The sequence below is a fragment of the Nomascus leucogenys genome, chromosome 19 (genome assembly GCF_006542625.1).
Source record: "Nomascus leucogenys isolate Asia chromosome 19, Asia_NLE_v1, whole genome shotgun sequence".
Taxonomy (NCBI): Eukaryota; Metazoa; Chordata; class Mammalia; order Primates; family Hylobatidae; genus Nomascus; species Nomascus leucogenys.
In genome coordinates this window covers 54,307,515-54,329,057 of record NC_044399.1, presented here as the reverse complement: position 1 = coordinate 54,329,057, position 21,543 = coordinate 54,307,515, and the positions used below count along the sequence as shown (strand labels likewise).

The window sequence follows — 21,543 nt, the reverse complement described above, 5'->3', positions numbered from 1 at the left end:
AAAGATGAAACTAATTGGGAAGTTCGTTCTAATCCTGTCAGGGATGATTTCTTTATTATATTCAGTTGAAAAAATATTAGAAATACTTTGATTACCAAAGTAATCACAGTTTCTCAATGATGGACCATTGATAATTTTAATAATTTTAAGCTTCAGTACTTTAATTCCTACTACACATACACACACCTGTGATTTAGAGACTTGAATCACAGGGCGTGGTGGCTTGAGTTAGTAGTCCTAGCTACTCAGGAGGCTGAGGCAGGAAGATTGTTTAAGGCCAGGAGTTCAAGACCAGCTTGGGCAACATAACACTAGATCCTGTCTCTAATAAAGTAAAAGAAATTACCCAGGTGCAGTAGCACATGCCTACAGTCCCAACTACCCGGGAGGCTGAGGCGGGAGGATGGCTTGAGCCCAGGAGTTCAAGATATAGCAGACCTTGTCTCAAATTTAAAAAAAAATGACTTGAATCACCTGTTTTAATTTAGAAGAATCTTTTTATGAGGTAATTTATAACTTTTAATTCAGGTAAATTTTGTTTCTTCAAGAATTTTAAGATGTGTGTGCTGATCAACTAATTAACTAGAAGATGCTTTTAAGTGTGAAGAAGTGTTTAATAGTAAAGGTTATTTACTCGTGACAAGAATTTAAACATAAGATTTTTGCTTAAATTGTATTTGATAATATAATAGGTACATTTTTCTCCTGTTGATTTTCATTCTTTTTCAGTTGGAGTCACTTCTCCAATTGTGGCTCACACTGAGCCTGAATTCTAGTTCATCTGGAAACAAAGAAAATGGAGCAGACATATTTTTATATAATGCTAATAGGATACCTGTTATTTCATTAAATCAAGGTAAGATTTATTAGGAGAAAAATCATTATAGTCTAAATAGCAAGCTTAAAACATAATTATTAGGTTAAAATATACCTAATCTTTGTCATTAGGGGTTGTAACATTCTAGTGGGGAATAAAACAGAATACCTTTTTAAAAAGATGCACTAATTTACTGATTAGCAGGAAAGATACAGGGAGACCTCGTTGAGAATAGAAGACTCTTAGTCTCTGGTCTGTGATATGCCTGTATGCAACTAAAATTTACAATGTTCTGTTAGTCTTTTATATTTTCTTGAAGTTTTGTCTGATCTGTAAAAGCAGGTCGGTTTTTTATTATTATTATTTTTTTTCATTTTTTTTAAAACTATGAGTTAGCCTCTGGAGGAGTTAGTCAGCTGGAGAAGGTTGTCAGTTTCCTGTAGAAGTTGTGTGTGTTTCTTGGCAAAATATGAGTGTGGGAATGGTGGTAGTAAAATAATACAACAGGAAAAGAATTAGCCTTCAGCTCTAGCTACAGGAATCTATTTTAGTTATATTTAAAGAAGAATAAAAATGAGAATCTTTTCCTGATGCTTTCTTCCTAGAGTGAGGCATCCTGTAGCTTGCTTGGCTCTTATACGGTGTATTTTCCAATGTTAGTGCCAGCCCTGCTGGGTCACGGATTCTATTTATATCTGCACTATCTCAGCACCAGCCAGCCCTTCTTTAATTGATAGGTTTCCATCTCTTCAACTATATTATTATTATTATAAAATTTGTTTTCATCTGTTTTTAATTTTATTATGAAAAATATTAAATATATATAAAAAATAAAAGAGTAAAAAATAGTTATTCCTGGCTGGGCACAGTGGCTCACACCTGTAAAACCAGCACTTTGAGAGGCCGAGGTGGGCAGATCCCTTGAGGGCAGGAGTTTTAGCCCAGCCTGGCCAACATGGTGAAACCCTGTCTTTAGAAAAAAATACAACAATTAGCCGGCTGTGTTGACGCACACCTATAATACCAGTTTTTCCAGTATCCGTTATTGTTTTCAGTTGCCAGTTTTGTAGAGTGTGAGGATTTTTAGTAAATTGTATTGAAGTAGAAATGCCTATAGTTTGGAAAGTACAACATACTGAGAGTGATAACATGTCATTTCAGGTGTAGTGGGCTGAGCTTTAAACCTTATCCTAAAATGTTACTGATTCTTAATGCGTTAGTTGTATTTAATGGAGAATTCCTTTTATTTGCATGTTTTGAAGACACTAAAGAGCTGATTTAAAGAAATAGTGTCTTGTTTTTAAATTTATTCTTTTGACTTAATTCTTCATAAACATCGTTTTTCTGAAAAATGTTTTCCCTTTCTCTTTTCTGCATAGCATCAATAACTAGCTTTCTCACCGTGTTAGCTTGGTATCCCAACACTTTGCTCCGGACATGGTGCCTTGTGCTTCATAGCCTAACACTCATGACAAACATGCAGCTTAATTGTAAGTTCATAAATTTATTCATTTAAATCTTTGACATGTACTTTAGTGTTCTACTATTGGATTCTTAAAACAGAATTTTCCAAGGAGTGGTATACTTGTCAAAGTTGTTGAGTTGGCCGGATGTGGTGGCTCACGCCTGTAAACCCAGCACTTTGGGAGGCCGACACGGGTGGATCACTTGAGGTCAGGAGCTGGAGAGCAGCCTGACCAACATGGTGAAACCTTATCTCTACTAAAAATACAAAAGTTAGCGGGCACCTGTAGTCCCAGCTACTTAGGAGGCTGACGCATGAAAATCACTTGAACCTGGAAGGCGAAGTTTGCAGTGAGCTTAGATCATGCCACTGCACACCAGCTAGGTGACAGAGCGAGACTCTGTCTCCAATAAAAGTGACTGAGTTTTTTCTTTTAACGTGTCTCTTCTGAATTAGTTCTTATATATCCTTTGTGCTTGTTTACTTTGGTAATATAGTCTCATGTGTCTCGTTAGATGTTCAAATCATATTTTTACCTTTTAAAAACTTATTAAAAGAAAATTGATTGCTTTTAGAGTACAAAGGCAGGTTTTTACATTTCATCTAAGTTTTTATGTTATTCTTTTAAGATACCTTTGTACTTAAAAATGATTTATTCATTATTCATAAACATGCATAACTAGATTCCTGGGTTTTGTTTAATAATTTAAATCATTGCTTAGCTTTAAAATGCTATTATCTTTTTTCATTTGGAATATATTTTCCAAAAATGAGATCAAAAGCATCACTATGATACTGAAGGTGGATTTCATGCAAAGGATATTTTATTCATCTCAGAAAACTGTTGTGTTACCTGTACGTTAGTTCGCAGTTAACCTGTATACAACTAACATGCAAAAAGGAATAATTTTGCCACAACTTATTTTAGAAAACTTGATTAAAGTTTACCTGAAAAGTAGATCTCTGACTGTTTCTGGAAGGGGGAGTTAGTTAGAACAGGCTTTCCAAATAAGAGTCAGGACCTAGTTACATCTTTTCTGTTTGACTGTACTAAATAAGATGTACATTAAGCTCGAGGTGTTTTCAGAATCAGAAGGGGGCAGAGGAGATAGATGGTAGATAGAGAGGGAAGTCCTGCTTAGTCAATATAGTAGAAACTGAAACCCCTTTAATAAACTAATTACTAGGAATATATGAATTTTCCTTGGAACTAAAGATGCTTTTAAATACTGCATTTCCATTATTTCATGGTCCATTTCTTAAGAGGTTTTTAAAAAATGTTTTATAGCTGGTTCCAGCAGTGCCATTGGAACTCAGGAGAGTACTGCTCATTTGTTGGTTTCAGATCCAAACCTAATTCATGTATTAGTGAAATTTCTTTCTGGCACCAGTCCACATGGAACAAATCAACACAGTCCACAGGTAATGTGATTTTTATCCTGGGATATGCCCAGACTATTCAATAAACAGTATTCGTAATGTAAAGCTATGTAACTTTTTTATTGCTAAAGTATTAAATAATAGCCTTTTATGTATCAATATAATAAAAAAGGTTTTGTTATTTGTAATAATAGCTATACTGACACTAAATAATAGGTGGTAAGTTAACCTCTTAGAACAGTGATACCAGGTTTTCATGTAGATACATATTTTTGGCATTAATTTTGGATAATTGGAAACATTCTGAGTAAATACTGCAAAGGTAGAGAAGCATTTCAAAAATTTTGGAATCAAAATAAATTTTGGTATGTCATATTTGATTACTTCTACTATCAAGATTATCAATTCACCTTAATTATTTTATGATGTTAATGATTTTGCTTAGCAAAAAATAACAATATTGCTCAGGGTTTATAAACATTTTCTGTTTCACTGTAAATTTTCCTTTATATCAATTTAATTTCTTGTGTAAATATTTCTTTTAAAGTAAAAATATATTTAGCATTTATAACATCTTTTAAAATCAAGGTTATTCAAGATTATCTTGCAAGTTTACCATTTTAAAATTCTTGGATTTGCCGTCAGATGAATTCTAATTTAGTTGTCCTCGACAGTCCAGTTTCTCCTATTAATTCATTTATTCAGTGTTTAGGAGGCTTCTATGTGCTTGTTCTAGGTACTAGAGATACAGTATTTACCAAGATCAAATATCTGCCTTCATAGAGCTTTAGTCAATACTCTAATACTTAATATATTTTAATTTTACAGATCTTAATAAAATAAATGAGACAAGGAACAAGTAAGAGAGAAGAAGCTAACTTACAGTTAGATTGGGACAGGGTTTTGGTAGGGGCAGAGACATGTTATCAATTGATTATTGTACTTAAAGATTGATTGAATTTCAAACAGGAAGACTCCTCGGGATCACCAATTCTCACTTAATTATTTTACATGTAAGAAAACATGCATCAGCTACATTGCCCCAAATTACATAACTAGTTATCTGTATAGCTAGGTGTCAGTGAACAAGGCATTGCGAAAAATAGTATTTTCTTTCTGTTTTTGAATAAAAGAATGGAAGAAATAACTTTTTAAAACTTTTTAAGTTGTTGAATATCGAGCTTTCCTACTGATACCTTGGTTTTATATAGGAAGTTCTGATAAGAAAGCTATGATTTGTATGCTCAGTATCAGAAATTAACTTTATTTAACTCTAAAATAGTTTGGAGGATTATATCGTATTTTATTTTTCCAGAACTCCTCCAAGGTTTTATGAGTTGTTCATCAAACCAAATTAGGATCAAATAAAATAATATGTAGAAGTGTTAGAGCACACTTCTACCTCAGGTTACTTAATGCAGTGTTCCCTATCATGTCTTTCATTGATGAATTAGAAGTTTGGGAAAGCAGCTTTTTTTTTCTTCTTTTTTTGACTTGGTATAAATTTATTTTTATTTAGTTTTTGTTTTGTTTTTCACTTAGTTTAATGCTTGCTTTGCTAGTTGTTAGAAACATGACCTTTTATGGATCATTTTACCTCTCTGCTCCTGAGTTATTTGATTTTGAAATGGGATAATTAAGAAGGTTATTTGTGAAAATCTATGTTGAAGTTATTTATACTCTAAAAAGCATTATAAAAGTATTTATTGTGCAATTCAGGTGAATTTTTTTTAGTATTGAGTTCAATAAACCTGATATAGTTGTGTATAAACTATAATGAAAAAGTATTAACAGTATTTTTATTTGCAATTCAAAATAAATACATCAAGACCTAAAAAATTCATTTCCTGCTATTGTTGTAAATACTTTTGTTTTCCTCATATGAAAAGTTACAGTGTATAGCTTTTGACTTTATACTTGATAATTTTTAAATGAATGATTTTTTACATGTTATCAGTAAGCAGTTTTCAGTGCATATACATTTCTCTTCAGGTCGGTCCCACAGCTACACAAGCTATGCAAGAATTTCTTACTCGATTACAAGTGCATCTTTCTTCAACATGTCCTCAGATATTCAGTGAATTTTTGCTCAAGCTAATTCATATACTTTCAACTGAAAGGTAAATTTTTGTGTACTGATATGTTCCTGATATAGAAGTAACATGTAATTCTCCAAATACACTTTTCTTTAACATTTGTTGAGAATTTATCTGTGAACAAATAAGCAGGAGGACAGTAGGAATTAAGGGGGAAAGATTTATTGGTGTGTTTCCTGATTGTTTCCATTTCATTTCATTATGGTTTTCTCAAGTCCTTCTACCTCTACTCTCTTTAATATGGAATACAGTTGACTTGCTTTTGATGGTTTTATAGATTAGTTATTATAAGCTTTTTAAAAGGTGAAATTTATTTTGAAGCTGTTTAAACTCTAAAGCTACCAGTGATTTTATATATAAGAAAACCTGAAAAATGGAGCTTATAAAAGAAAATTGTATACTAATCTTGTGTAGAAATTCTAAATAAATTTATTAACAAAATCAGACTCCATGTTATAAGAATAAATTTTGACCATAATGGGTTGATTATTGTAATGCATGAATGCTTCAATATCATATATCTCTTATTAATGTCATTTTTTTCCATTCTGTATTTCTTAAAATCCAACATTACTTTCTGATGAAAACTTTTTTTTTTTTTTTTTTTTGACTTGGAGTCTCACTCTGTCGCCAGGCTGGAGTGCAGTGGAGCGGTCTTGGCTCACTGCAACCTCCACCTCCTGGGTTGAAGCGATTCTCGTGCCTCAGCCTCCCCAGTAGCTGGGATTACAGGCACGCACCACCACACCCAGCTAATTTTTGTATTTTTAGTAGAGACGGGGTTTCACTATGTTGGCCAGGATGGTCTCGATCTCCTGACCTCATGATCTGCCCGCCTCAGCCTCCCAAAGTGCTGGGATTACAGGTGTGAGCCACTGTGCCTGGCCGAAAAGTTTTAATGAGTTATAACGTGTTGTTTTGTTTTTGAAGTTACAATAAAACTGAGTATTTCAAAAAAAATCCCCATTAATATAAGGAATAGGGCTGGGCTCAGTGGCTCATGCCTGTAATCCCAGCACCTTGGGAGGCTGAGGCGGGGAGATCACTTAAGCCCAGGAGTTTGAGAGCAGCCTGGGTCACATGGCAGGACCTCTTCTCTAAAAAAAAAGAAAAAGTAAAAGAAATTAGCTAGGGTGTGGGTATACACCTGTAATCCCAGCTACTGTGGAGCCTGATGCAGGAGATTGATTGAACCAGTGAGCCAGGAGATGGAGGCTGCAGTGAGCCCTGATTGTGCCACTGCACTACAACCTGGGCGACAGAACAACACTCTTTCTCAAATAAATTAATGATCAGGAATAAGTCAGTAGTGACTATTGCCACTTTTTTATCTAATTTTATTCAAATAAACAATATTTATGCATACTTTGTGAGGATTTTGTGAAATTTTGAATGACATAATTAAAATCCCCTGAGGAGTAAAGATTAGTCACCATTTGTTTTATTTTTCTTTTAACTAGGCTTTTTAATTTTATCTCTGCAGGCTTTAGCATAGTCCGATCCACAGAGTTCACAACAGTGAAGATTTTCATGCTAAACTTTTAATATATTTGCTCTAACATTTTCTAAAGGATTATTAATCTTGTTTGTAGTTTAGTCACATCTAGTATTTAAGCAGAGATATTTTGAGGTTTATATGCCACAAAAACTGTTTAGGAATTTTCTCCACCTCACTTCACTGCAGATATACCGTGTACATTTTTGTGGCCCAGTTTATTTAATAGGGTCCACAAAGCTGTAGTCCAAGAAGAATGTTAGTTTATGTTTGTTTTTAATAAAGGCTCTGGTATTCTGTGAAAGATCCAGCAGCTCTTTAGTTAGATTAATGATTTAATAATATACACTGAAAGAAATATTCAGTATAAAGAAGGCATTCAGTTTTATCAGATGAGTGTTTTACAAATACTGTCTATTGGTCTTTGGACTCTGTTTTCACTTTATTAAGTATCCTTCAAAAAGCAGAAGTTTTAAAATTCTAGATGTAATCTAAATTGTCAACTTCTATGTATTTTTTGTTGTTGTTTCTTAAATACCCTACTCACACAAAGTCACACAGAATATTCTGTTTTCTTATAGAAATTTTACAATTTTATGTTTTATATTAGGCTTGTTATTTTTTGCTTTCAGGATGAAGTTTGTTGTTTTTTCTTTTTCTTTTCTTTTTTTTTTTTTTGCCTGTGGATGTCCAGTTGTTCCTATATCTTAGTTTTTTTTTTTTTTGAGACGGAGTCTCTCTCTGTCACCCAGGCTGGAGTGCAGTGGTAGGATCTCGGCTCACTGCAAGCTCCGCCTCCTGGGTTCACGCCATTCTCCCGCCTCAGCCTCCTGAGTAGCTGGGACTACAGGTGCCTGCCATCACGCCCTGCTAATGTTGTTTTTGCAGTTTTAGTAGAGACAGGCTTTCACCGTGTTAGCCAGGATGGTCTCGATCTCCTGACCTTGTGATCCGCCTGCCTCAGCCTGCCAAAGTGCTGGGATTACAGGCACGAGCCACCGCGTCCCACCTTCGTAGACCATTTTTTGAAAGTACTTTCCTTTTTTCATTGGATTCCCTTTGTAGTTTTTCAAATATCAATCAATGGTACTTGTTTTGATCTATTCATACACTTTTTTTTTTTTTGAGACAGCTTTGCTCTGTTACCCAGGATGGAGTGCTGTGGCATGATCTCGACTCACTGCAACCTCTGCCTCCTGGGTTCGTGCAGTTCTCATGCTTCAACCTCCTGAGTAGCTGGGATTACAGGCCCATCACCATGCCTGGCTAATTTTTGTATTTTCAGTAGAGACGGGGTTTTGCCATGTTGGCCAGGCTGGTCTCAAACTCCTGGCTTCAAGAGATCCACCTGCCTCCGTTTCCCAAATTGCTGGGTTTGCAAGTGCGAGCCACCACACCCAGCCTCATTTGTTCATACAGTGTATTATATAGAATTTATGTTTTTGTCTGTTTTTTATGCATTACCTCACTATCTTAGCTCCCTTATAGTATTTTTTGAAATCTAGTAGTGTAGGCTCTCCACCTTTGTTCTTTATTTTTAGAGTTATTTTGGCTGTTTTAATTCCATTCCTTTTCCTTATAAATTTTACAGTTTATTGATTTTCCAGAAAAAAATAGTTTTGAGTGAGATTGCATCATTCTGTAGATCAGTTTGGGCAGATGTATTGCTTATTCGGCCATATTGTCAGAGAATACAGTTAGTTTTATTTCCTCCTTTCTTATGCATATGTCTCATGGGTTCCCCTCCCCCCATCCAGTTGTACTTGTTCGGACTTCAAGTATGCTGCTGAGTACATATGGTAAAAGTTACTCTTCCTTCTTTTTCTCAATCTTAAGATCTTATGAAACATTGTCTTTCATAATTAGATGTTACTAGCTGGAGCTCTTTTTTAGATACGTGATAGTAAGTTGAGGAAGTTCCAGTTTGTTTCTAACTTGCTAAGGCATTTAAATTATAAATGTCTCTGGATTTTGTTAGATGTTTCCCTGCATCTGTTGAAATGAACATAGATTGTTTGTTCTTTCATCTGTTCATACGTTGAATTATATTGGTGTTTTCTAAAGAGTTGAGATCTCACTATGTTGCCCAGGCTGGCTTTGAACTCCTGAGTTCAAGCAAGCTTTCCGTCTCATTCTGTTCTTAGCTGGCCCAATCGGCATATGCCACTACACCAAGTCTGATTTTTTTTGTTAAGTGTCAGTTAATGTGCATTCTCAAGACAGACACACCCTTGGTCATAACATATCAATCCATTTTATAACTTGCTGAATTTATTCTCTGAATTTATTCTGAAAGAGGTTGTGTAATATGTGTATTGTCACTTACTTAAATATTTGGTAGCATTTGCCATTGAAGCATCCTGTGGCTAGAGTTTTCTTTGCCCCCAAAATTTTTAAACTTATTTTCTAGGTCTTGGACTATTCAGATTTTCTCTTCTTGAGTGAGCCTTGGTAATTTTGTGAAGGAAGTTGTTCCTTTACATTGTTGTATTTGTTAGTTGAAATATATATTTATTAATGTTTATAGGATCTATAAGTTTCCTTCCTTTATTTCTGATGTTGGTAATTTTTATCTTTTTTTGGGATCATTCTGGCTAGAAGTTCCTCAATATTATTTCAAAAAAAGCAGCTCGTAGATTATTTCTTCCTTTCTACTTTCTTTGAATTTATTTTGATCTTTCTGGCTTAGATAATTGATTTTAGACCTTTCTTCTTTTCTAATACAAGCATTTGACAATGTCAGAATTGGTCTATATAGACTACTTACATTTAATGTAATTATTGACATGCTGGATTAAAATTGATCATTTTGCTATTTTTCTATTTATTTCATCTGTTTTTGATTCCTTTTAAGAAATCTTTTTCTGTTGACTTTTGAATTCAGCAACTTTTAAAATAATTTCATTTCCATTCTTATTTATAACTGAATTTCTTATTTATTTATTTTTGAGACAGTGTTTGCTCTGTCACACCGGTTGGAGCATAGTGGTGCGATCTTGGCTCTCTGCAACCTCCACTTTCTGGGTTCATGTGATTTTCGTGCCTTAACTTCCTGAATAGCTGGGATTACAGGCTTCTGCTATGCTACCACGCACGGCTAATTTTTGTATATTTTGTAGACGGAGTTTCAGCAGGTTGGCCAGGCTAGTCTCGAACTCCTGAGCTCAAGCAATCCACCCGTGTCACTGGCATTATAGGCATGAGCCACTGTGCCCGGCCTATAACCGAAAAATTTTTAATATTATCCTAGTTTTACAAGATATACCTTTATTTAATCACATTCTGCTTTAAAATATTATTCCACTCATGTATAATGTCAGAACTTAACAGTGTAGTTTCAGTTCCTTTCTTCCATCTTTTGTGACATAGTTGTCATGTTTTTACTGTTTATATCTGCTATAAGCACACAATACTGTGCAACCTTATTTTTATTTTTTATTTTTTTGCTTTAGACAGTCTTTGTTTGTTTGTTTTTTGAAATAGACTTTGGCTCTGTCACCCAGGCTAGAGTGCAGTGGCGTGATCTCGACTCACTGCAACCTCCTCCTCCTGGTTTCATACAATTCTCATGCTTCAGCCTCCTGAATAGCTGGGATTACAGGCCCATCACCATGCCTGGCTAATTTTTGTATTTTCAGTAGAGATGGGGGTTTCACCATGTTGGCCAGGCTGGTCTCAAACTCAAAAGTATTCTTTTGCCTTAGTCTCCTGAGTAGCTGGAATTAACAGTCACACGCCATCATGCCCTGCTAATTTTTGTATTTTTAGTAATAATGAGGTTTCACCATGTTGGCCAGGCCGGTCTCGAGCTTCTGGCCAAAAGTGGTTTATCTGCCCACCTGGGGTTCCCAAAGTGATGGGATTACAGGCATGAGCCACTGCACCAGGCCTAATTTGCCTTTTTCTTGCTGTTAGACTGACTTGTTGTTAGACTGACTTGCTGTTAGACTTTTCAGCATTCTATATCTTAGGCATAAGCAGAATTTGAAGAGCATTCAATTTTGATACTTGAGAATGATTTGATTGAATCTTAATTTTTATGTATCATTATCAGTAGGAAATGTTTACAATAGCATTATTTGAGAATGGAAAAAATTAGAACTCATTTCATTATAAGAAGTGCCTTGTGATTTTGAAGTATTTTTGTCTGTAGCTTCAAAATCACTTCCGGATATACTTGTCCCTTAGTTTTGTATTTGGAAGGGAGGTTGTTTTTGAGTTTGTCTAAAATGGAGGCAAGAACAAGAATTCCAAAAGAGATGAAAACTATTAGCTACCTAATGAAATAGTGAATACCAAGAATTTGTTTAACTTTCTTGTATTGTGATAAGTTACTTCTTTCAGAACTACTTAAAATCATTTAATTTTTAATCCTCTCTCTTGTTGTATCTCTCTCTCTCTCTTTCTCTCTCTCTCTCTCTCTGCAGGGGTGCTTTCCAGACAGGCCAAGGACCTCTCGATGCCCAAGTGAAGCTCTTAGAATTCACTCTGGAGCAGAATTTTGAAGTCGTTTCAGTTAGTACTATTTCTGCTGTGATAGAATCGGTTACATTTTTAGTGCACCACTATATCACTTGCTCAGACAAAGTAATGTCAAGAAGTGGATCAGATAGCTCCGTGGGTGCTCGAGCATGCTTTGGGGGACTCTTTGCCAATCTGATTCGTCCAGGTGATGCAAAAGCAGTTTGTGGCGAAATGACAAGAGATCAACTCATGTTTGATTTGTTAAAACTTGTTAACATTTTAGTGCAGCTGCCTCTTTCAGGCAATAGGGAATACAGTGCAAGAGTGTCTGTGACCACAAATACAACAGATAGTGTTTCAGATGAAGAAAAAGTCTCAGGAGGCAAAGATGGCAATGGAAGCAGTACCAGTGTTCAAGGATCGCCTGCATATGTTGCTGACTTAGTCTTAGCCAACCAACAAATTATGAGCCAGATTTTGTCTGCTCTGGGCCTGTGTAATAGCAGTGCCATGGCAATGATAATTGGTATGTATTGAGAATATTAATCTTACCGTTGTCTCTGGTACTATAACTGTTTTTTTTTAATCAATATATGGATTCATTTTCTTTACTTTATAGTGTAAAACTGCTTTAAGCTTTTCATGACTGATTTTTATTGGTGAGGACTTTTGTATAGGGGCTTCAATTAATGAATGAAAGTGAAATATTGAAAAATGTCATGTCAGTTTGGTTTGTGTTTTCTTTTTATTGAGATGCCTCAGGTTCAAGCAATTCTCATGCCTCAGCCACCCAAGTAGCTGGGACCATAGGTGCCTGCCACTACACCCGGCTAATTTTTTTTCCCCCCGAGACAGAGTCTTGTTCGCACGCTGGAGTACAATGGTGCGATCTCGGCTCACTGTAACCTCCTCCTCCCAGATTCGAGTGATACTCCTGCCTCAGCCTACCAAGTAGCTGGGATTACAGGCATGTGTGCCACCATGCCCCTGCTAGTTTTTTGTTTGTTTGTTTGTTTTTGTTTTTGTTGTTTTTTTTTTTTTGAGATGAAGTCTTGCTCTGTTGCCCAGGCTGAAGTGCAATGGTGTGATCTTGGTTCATTGCAACCTCCGCCTCCTAGGTTCAAGCAATTTTCATGCCTCAGCCTCCCGAGTAGCTGGGATTACAGGCATGTGCCACCATGCCTGGCTGATTTTTTGTGTTTAGTAGAGATGGGGTTTCGCCATGTTGGGCAAGCTGGTCTCGAACTCCTGACCTCAGGTGATCTGCCCACTTCAGCCTCCGAAAGTGCTAGGATTACAGGTGTGAGCCACTGCGCCCTGCCAATTTTTTTTTTTTTTTTTTTTTGTAGAGACGGGATTTCACCATGTTAGCCAGGCTGGTCTTGAGCTCTTATTTCACATCATTTTGTGTTAAAGACAAGTATTATTTGTTCACATTTGCTTTAAAAATAAAATGTAAAATGTTACTCATACTGTAACATTTTCTGTGACACATATCAGTGTTAAATTTATATGCTGTTGCTTAACTTGTTTACCTCTTTGAATATTAGTACATTACATTAAATGTTTTAAATAATTGAACATCTGTATACTGTGGCAAAATCCATTTCTAATATGTTTTTGCCTGTCGGTATTTTTTTCTTTGTCAGTGTATGGGAAACAGCCACATCTTCCTTTTGATTAGATTAAAAAGAATAGTTACATGCTGGTATTATTTATTTTTCTATTCATGTCCTCTCTTCTTGATGTATATAGCTAGTATGTAGAATGATGTTCTCAGTCATATAACAACAGAACAACTTATTTTTATTGTTGGTGATATAGAGGTATCTCATGTAAGAAGATAGCCATAAACCGTGCTCTACTGAGTATTGTCATTGATATTTTAATCTCTAGGAGTCCATTCCGCTTATGTGTAGAGGGTATAGACAGCTATTATATATTCATTCTTCAGCCGTTTTGGAAAAAATGACTTTTCAGCTTCTATATTTTGATTATTATTTGTTTCACCATGTTGGCCAGGCTGGTTTTGAACTCCTGAAGTCAGGTGATCCACCTGCCTCGGCCTCCCAGAGTGTTGAGATTACAGGCGTGAGCCACTGCGCCCAGCTGGATATACATACTTTTAATGTGGAATCTTTTATTTTTCTTAGGAGCAAGTGGATTACATCTCACTAAACATGAAAACTTTCATGGTGGGTTGGATGCCATATCAGTTGGGGATGGATTATTTACCATACTGACAACCCTTAGTAAAAAAGCTTCTACAGTCCACATGATGCTGCAGCCAATTTTAACATACATGGCCTGTGGATATATGGGCAGACAAGTAAGTTCAAGCCAACGACAGTTGCAGTGATTCAAATAAATTTCTTGCAATGTAAGAGGAAAATTACAGGACAGAGACAAATAAATATATTTATTATATATTGGACAATGAAAAGCATCAGTACAAGAGGGCTATGGATTATTAATAGAAGTTGGAGAATAAAGTGTCTTTGAAGTGGTATTTTCAGAGATGACCACAGTGATATAAGAGTAAAACATTTAATGTGTTCTTGAGTTTTAGATTTTTTAATATAGTCTCAAGAAGTTCTTCTCTTTTTCCTAAAAGTAGCATAGTGTAATACTGAGGTGTTCTACATAGATGTTACGTAAGAAGAAGTAATGTGAAATCTTTTCAAATTTATGTTGTGTATTCAGCTTTTTTTTTTCCATTAAAAGGGATTAGGCTAATTAAAGAAAATAGGTTACAAAATTTTTCCTTTTTGTATTTCATTTTTACAAATGAAATTATAGGAACCAGATTATTTTACTTTCTTGTCCATTTCCCATTTTGAAATGCAGATATTAGAACAATTTCTTATGTCTTATATAGCAGTGTATCATCATTTTTGTAAACATTTGTTGAATGTGTATATTTCTCTATTAGAAAATACAAAGGTACTTTAAATGGTTCAAATTTTAAATGAAATCGGTGTCTAAATGCATATTAAGGGAAAAGATAATAATGGATGAAGACACATGCTTTAAAAAATTCTCTGAGTTCAGGGAGATGGTTTTTTCTTATTCAGGTAAGGTTTCTTATGTATTTTGGCAGACATTTCGTATTTAGTATATTTAAGGCTGTCAGTTTACAAAAATTAGGAAGGAATATTACATGCATTGAGCTTAGTTCTTATTCACAGGAATATATAAAGTCATAATACGCATATTTCATTTTTTAGGGCTCTCTTGCTACTTGCCAGTTATCTGAGCCATTGTTGTGGTTCATTTTGAGAGTATTGGATACTAGTGATGCCTTGAAAGCATTTCATGATATGGGTAAGATAATATTTCAATAACTATCATTTAAGTGTAGTTATGTGATAGTATGTTACATTTTCATTTTTGTAGTCTTTTGTGGAAGTTTACTTTTGATGTTGAACCATCTGTCCTGAGATCGATTTCATTTCATATTCTTTATAAATTTAGGTGGTGTTCAGCTCATATGCAATAATATGGTTACTAGTACAAGGGCTATTGTGAACACTGCAAGAAGTATGGTATCAACTATTATGAAATTTCTTGACTCTGGTCCAAATAAAGCTGTTGACAGCACATTGAAAACAAGAATACTAGCTTCTGAGCCTGACAATGCTGAAGGGATTCATAACTTTGCACCCCTTGGTAAGAAAAGTGTTACTAAATCTTACTTACTTGAATTTATCTAGTTTATTAGCTGGTATGAAACAAAATTAGTTGAAGTCAGTTCATGATGTCATATATCGCTATTTTAATTACAAACAGTTTATTTTAGAGGTAGTGGATATCTCAACATTCTACTTATGAGAGGGAATGCTTTTTTTGTTTGTTTGTTTTTTAGTTTTGAGATGGAGTTTTGCTCTTGTTGCCCAAACAGGAGTGCAATGGCGTGATCTCGGCTCACTGCAACCTCTGCCTCCTGGGTTCAATCGATTCTTCTGCCTCAGCCTCCCGAGTAGCTGGGATTACAGGCACCTGCCACCACGCCTGGCTAATTTTTGTATTTTCAGTGGAGACAGGGTTTCACCATGTTGGCCAGGCTGGTCTCGAATGCCTGACCTCAGGTGATCCACCTGCCTCGGCCTTCCAAAGTGCTGGGATTACAGGCATGAGCCACCATGCCTGGCCGAGAGGGAATGTTTTAACAGTTCTTTAGCAGTAAAGTTTGTTTTTATTTGTGAGTCTAAATAGAAGCACAATTTAAGAAACTAAATAGAGATTCTTCCGTAAGTTTTCTTTTTAAATGTTAATCAATTTTAAATCTCATTTTCCTTCTTAAAGTGGTACTGTGTTTTGTTTTGTTTTGAGAGAGTCTCACTCTGTCACCTAGGCTGGAGTGCAGTGGTGAAATGTCTACCAGGTTCAGGCAATTCTCATGCCTCAGCCTCCTGAGTAGCTGGGATTACAGGCGTGTGCCACCACACTGGCTTTGTGTGTGTGTGTGTTTAGTAGAGATGGGGTTTCATCATGTTGTCCAGGCTGGTCTTGAACTCCTGGCCCCAAGTGATCCCCCACCTTGGCCTCCCAAAGTGTTAGGATTACAGGCATAGCCACTGTGCCTGGCCTTAAAGTGGTACTATCTTTTTTAAAAGTTTCGAATTTAGGTATTTACTTCTTTATCTAGTTTACATAGTTGCTTTTAAATTTTTCTTTTCATATTTCTAAATCATAGACATTGACATCTTAGAATAAAGATGATTATTTTAAAGGTGAAGGATATATTGGACATTGTTTTTTGCTTAAAGAGTTTGAGGCCGGATGCTGTGGCTCACACCTGTAATGCCAGCACTTTGGGAGGCCGAGACGGGTGGATCACGAGGTCAGGAGATCGAGACTGTCCCGGCTAACATGGTGAAACCCCGTCTCTACTAAAAATACAAAAAATTAGCCGGGTGTGGTTGCAGGCATCTGTAGTCCCAGCTACTCAGGAGGCTGAGGCAGGAGAATGGCCTGAACCCGGGAGGCGGAGCTTGCAGTGAGCTGAGATCGTGCCACTGCACTCCAGCCTGCGCGGCAGAGCGAGACTCCATCTCAAAATAAATAAATAAATAAATAAATAAATAAATAAGAAAAGGGTTTGAAAATTATTGAGCTACGTTTATTGCTGATCTTTAGTTTTTGTGTATCATGTGAGTACAGAGTAGACAGCAGTTAATAATGAACTTGTCACCTTGCCAGTTGACAGGATTTCCTAATGTTTTGTGAATACCTTTACAGTCATGCTTAGGATACTAAGTACATTACCAGCATCAATTGTTCATGTTTTCAATTAATTTTTCTAGTTTAATTTTATCTGTAGAGATTTTAAAGCTTTATTATGTTTCTTTTGCAAGTTCTTATTTTATGTAAAATATCTTCTCTAGGTACAATCACATCTAGCAGTCCTACTGCCCAACCAGCTGAAGTGCTATTGCAGGCCACACCTCCTCATAGAAGAGCTCGCTCTGCTGCTTGGTCCTACATCTTTCTTCCAGAGGAGGCTTGGTGTGACCTTACCATTCACCTTCCTGCAGCAGTGCTGCTTAAGGAGATACATATCCAGCCTCATCTTGCATCTCTTGCAAGTGAGTAATATTTTATAAAGAAGCATCATGAGAACAAACTTTAATTCAGAAATATTTGAAAATAAAAATATTTAGTAAGCAGAAATACACTTAGGTGTGATTACCAGAGAGTATAACTTCTGAACAGTTTTTATTGAAATAATTAATACTACCAAGTCATTTTAGGGAAAATGACTGTTAACCTCAGACAAAAAGATGATGTGATGAAGTCTAAACAAATATGTTCCAGTTATATATTATTTTGCTTTTTCTTTTCTCTCAAATTTGCTAAGCTTTAGTATTAAGCTGAAATGAGTTCATTACACACCCATTTTTTACCATGTTAGTTTTTTCAGCCCAGACCTCAGTCCTAGCCTTGTAATGTGAAATTAGCATAGATTCGTGTGCCTGCCCTCCAACTTCTTTAGAAGATAACTACCTTTTTGAATACTATATTTTGACTACTTCAGTGTGATTTTAAGATTCATACTGTGTTTATTGTAATATGTCAGTATCCTTATAATATTGTATCATTCATTTGATGCATGTTCATTGAATACATTTTATTGAACTTTATAAGGCAAGTAATTCAAAATAATTTTTACAAAATATTATCACTTAAGAGCACGAACTCTTTCAAGTATTTATAAAGAATATGAAATACTCATTTGCTTTTTTTTTTTGAGGCAGGGTCTCACTCTGTTGCCCAGGCTGGAGTGCAGTTTTGATATCTCAGATCACTGTAACCTTGACCTCTGAGGCTCAAATGATCCTCCCATCTCAGCCTCATGTATAGCTGGGACCACAGGCATGTACCACCATGCCTGGCTAAAGTTTTGTATTTTTTTGTAGGGACGGGGTTTTGTTATGATGCCTAGGCTACTTTCAAACTCCTGGGCTCAAGCGATCTACCCGCCTTGGCCTCCTAAAGTGCTGAGATTATAGGTGTGAGCTACTGCACCCAGCCCATTTTGTGTTTTATATGGTTCACAAATGCTTTCAATATAGTTATAATTCTGCCAAAATTGTTTAAATTAATACACATGCTTACATTTATTGATTGATTCTCATTGCTATCAAATATCACTCAATAATTGCATGAGGAGCTATGGGAAATTTTGTAGATTCCTGGCATCTTTGGAGAAAACAGTTTTTTCTGCGTATTTGCAAGATTAGACTGATATATCTTAATTACTTGTGGCATCCACACTCCTTAGATTAAAAACAGATAATATAAAGGTAGAAGGAAAATATGCGAATACACGGTGTTTTAGGAGGTCAAAAATAACTATATTAAAAGGCAAATATAAGTCAGTGTAAGACTTAGGCTACCTCTAAAATTGGAAAGGGATTGCTTTTATTTGGAAAGCAGAGGAGTTGGTCATAAGTGGTGGCTTTTGAAGTTCAGCTGGATTTTGCACATGGGAATTGAAACAGGAAGCATATTACAAAGGGGGAACTCCTGTGAAAAATTAATTGGTTTAGGTGTTCCCTTCTTAAGTGTACTTGATTAAGAAATTTGGTTTTAGAGCAGAAGTTGAAAATATGTTGTGATACAGTGGAAATAACAGTCTTTAGAATCAAACATGGACTTGAATCTAAGGTGTGACATTTCTTGTGGGAGCGTGGATTGCTTAATCTCTTTTTGCTGTGTCCGCTTGTGTAAAATGTAGATAATACTTTCCTCAAAAGGTTTTGAAGTATAAATTTAAAAATTAATTTGACTGTCTAGTCATCAGTGTAAAGCTGGCATGTAATTCCTTCTTATTTTACCACTGAAATTAAAAATAAAACCAAATTTCTCTCTGAATAGACCAATAACAGGCTCTGAAATTGTGGCAATAATCAATAGCTTACCAACCAAAAAGAGTCCAGGACCTGATGGATTCACAGCCGAATTCTACCAGAGGTACAAAGAGGAACTGGTACCATTCCTTCTGAAACTATTCCAATCGACAGAAAAAGAGGGAATCCTCCCTGACACATTTTATGAGGCCAGCATCGTCCTGATACCAAAGCCTGGCAGAGACATAACCAAAAAAGAGAATTTCAGACCAATATCCTTGATGAACATTGATGCAAAAATCCTCAATAAAATACTGGCAAACCGAATCCAGCAGCACGTCAAAAAGCTTATACACCATGATCAAGTGGGCTTCATCCCTGGGATGCAAGGCTGGTTCAACATACGCAAGTCAATAAATGTAATCCAGCATATAAACAGAACCAAAGACAAAAACCACATGATTATCTCAATAGATGCAGAAAAGGCCTTTGACAAAATTCAACAACGCTTCATGCTAAAAACTCTCAATAAATTAGGTATTGATGGGACGTATCTCAAAATCATAAGAGCTATCTATGACAAACCCACAGCCAATATACTGAATGGGCAAAAACTGGAAGCATTCCGTTTGAAAACTGGCACAAGACAGGGATGCCCTCTCTCACCACTCCTATTCAACATAGTGCTGGAAGTTCTGGCCAGGGCAATGAGGCAGGAGAAGGAAATAAAGGGTATTCAATTAGGAAAAGAGGAAGTCAAATTGTCCCTGTTTGCAGATGACATGATTGTATATCTAGAAAACCCCATTGTCTCAGCCCAAAATCTCCTTAAGCTGATAGGCAACTTCAGCAAAGTCTCAGGATACAAAATCAATGTACAAAAATCACAAGCATTCTTGTACACCAATCACAGACAAACAGAGAGCCAAATCATGAGTGAACTCCCATTCACAATTGCTTCAAAGAGAATAAAATACCTAGGAATCCAACTTACAAGGGATGTGAAGGACCTCTTCAAGGAGAACTACAAACCTCTGCTCAATGAAGTAAAAGAGGATACAAACAAATGGAAGAACATTCCATGCTCATGGGTTGGAAGAATCAATATCGTGAAAATGGCCACACTGCCCAAGGTAATTTATAGATTCAATGCCATCCCCATCAAGCTACCAATGACTTTCTTCACAGAATTGGAAAAAACTACTTTAAAGTTCATATGGAACCAAAAAAGAGCCCGCATCGCCAAGTCAATCCTAAGCCAAAAGAACAAAGCTGGAGGCATCACGCTACCTGACTTCAAACTATACTACAAGGCTACAGTAACCAAAACAGCATGGTACTGGTACCACAACAGAGACATAGATCAATGGAACAGAACAGAGCCCTCAGAAATGATGCCGCATATCTACAACTATCTGATCTTTGACAAACCTGACAAAAACAAGAAATGGGGAAAGGATTCCCTATTTAATAAATGGTGCTGGGAAAACTGGCTAGCCATAAGTAGAAAGCTGAAACTGGATCCCTTCCTTACACCTTATACAAAAATTAATTCAAGATGGATTAAAGACTTACATGTTAGACCTAAAACCATAAAAACCCTAGAAGAAAGCCTAGGCAATACCATTCAGGACATAGGCATGGGCAAGGACTTCATGTCTAACACACCAAAAGCAATGGCAACAAAAGCCAAAATTGACAAATGGGATCTCATTAAACTAAAGAGCTTCTGCACAGCAAAAGAAACTACCATCAGAGTGAACAGGCAACCTACAGAATGGGAGAAAATTTTCACAACCTACTTATCTGACAAAGGGCTAATATCCAGAATCTACAATGAACTCAAACAAATTTACAAGAAAAAAACAAACAACCCCATCAGAAAGTGGGCGAAGGACATGAACAGAGACTTCTCAAAAGAAGACATTTATGCAGCCAAAAAACACATGAAAAAATGTTCATCATCACTGGCCATCAGAGAAATGCAAATCAAAACCACAATGAGATACCATCTCACACCAGTTAGAATGGTGATCATTAAAAAGTCAGGAAACAACAAGTGCTGGAGAGGATGTGGAGAAATAGGAACACTTTTACACTGTTGGTGGGACTGTAAACTAGTTCAACCATTGTGGAAGTCAGTGTGGCGATTCCTCAGGGATCTAGAACTAGAAATACCATTTGACCCAGCCATCCCATTACTGGGTATATACCCAAAGGACTATAAATCATGCTGCTATAAAGACATATGCACACGTATGTTTATTATGGCACTATTCACAATAGCAAAGAGTTGGAACCAACCCAAATGTCCAACAACGATAGACTGGATTAAGAAAATGTGGCACATATACACCATGGAATACTATGCAGCCATAAAAAATGATGAGTTCATGTCATTTGTAGGGACATGGATGAAACTGGAAAACATCATTCTCAGTAAACTATGGCAAGGACAAAAAACCAAACACTGC

General features: G+C 36.1%; 1 protein-coding gene across 9 annotated transcripts in view; it reads left to right on the top strand.

The window, feature by feature from the left end:
* Nucleotides 1-21,543, top strand: part of BIRC6 (baculoviral IAP repeat containing 6) — a 258,422-nt gene that overhangs the window by 130,934 nt on the left and 105,945 nt on the right. For all 9 annotated transcript variants that reach the window (XR_004027064.1, XM_030800387.1, XM_030800383.1 and 6 more), the window contains 9 exons: nt 730-856; nt 2,197-2,307; nt 3,571-3,704; nt 5,655-5,782; nt 11,681-12,243; nt 13,871-14,046; nt 14,945-15,041; nt 15,192-15,386; nt 17,105-17,305. Coding sequence is in view for 8 of the 9 variants with exons in the window: in XM_030800387.1 (XP_030656247.1) it covers nt 730-856; nt 2,197-2,307; nt 3,571-3,704; nt 5,655-5,782; nt 11,681-12,243; nt 13,871-14,046; nt 14,945-15,041; nt 15,192-15,386; nt 17,105-17,305 (1,732 nt within the window). In the remaining variant the exon portion in view is untranslated. The remainder of the gene's footprint in view (nt 1-729; nt 857-2,196; nt 2,308-3,570; nt 3,705-5,654; nt 5,783-11,680; nt 12,244-13,870; nt 14,047-14,944; nt 15,042-15,191; nt 15,387-17,104; nt 17,306-21,543) is intronic.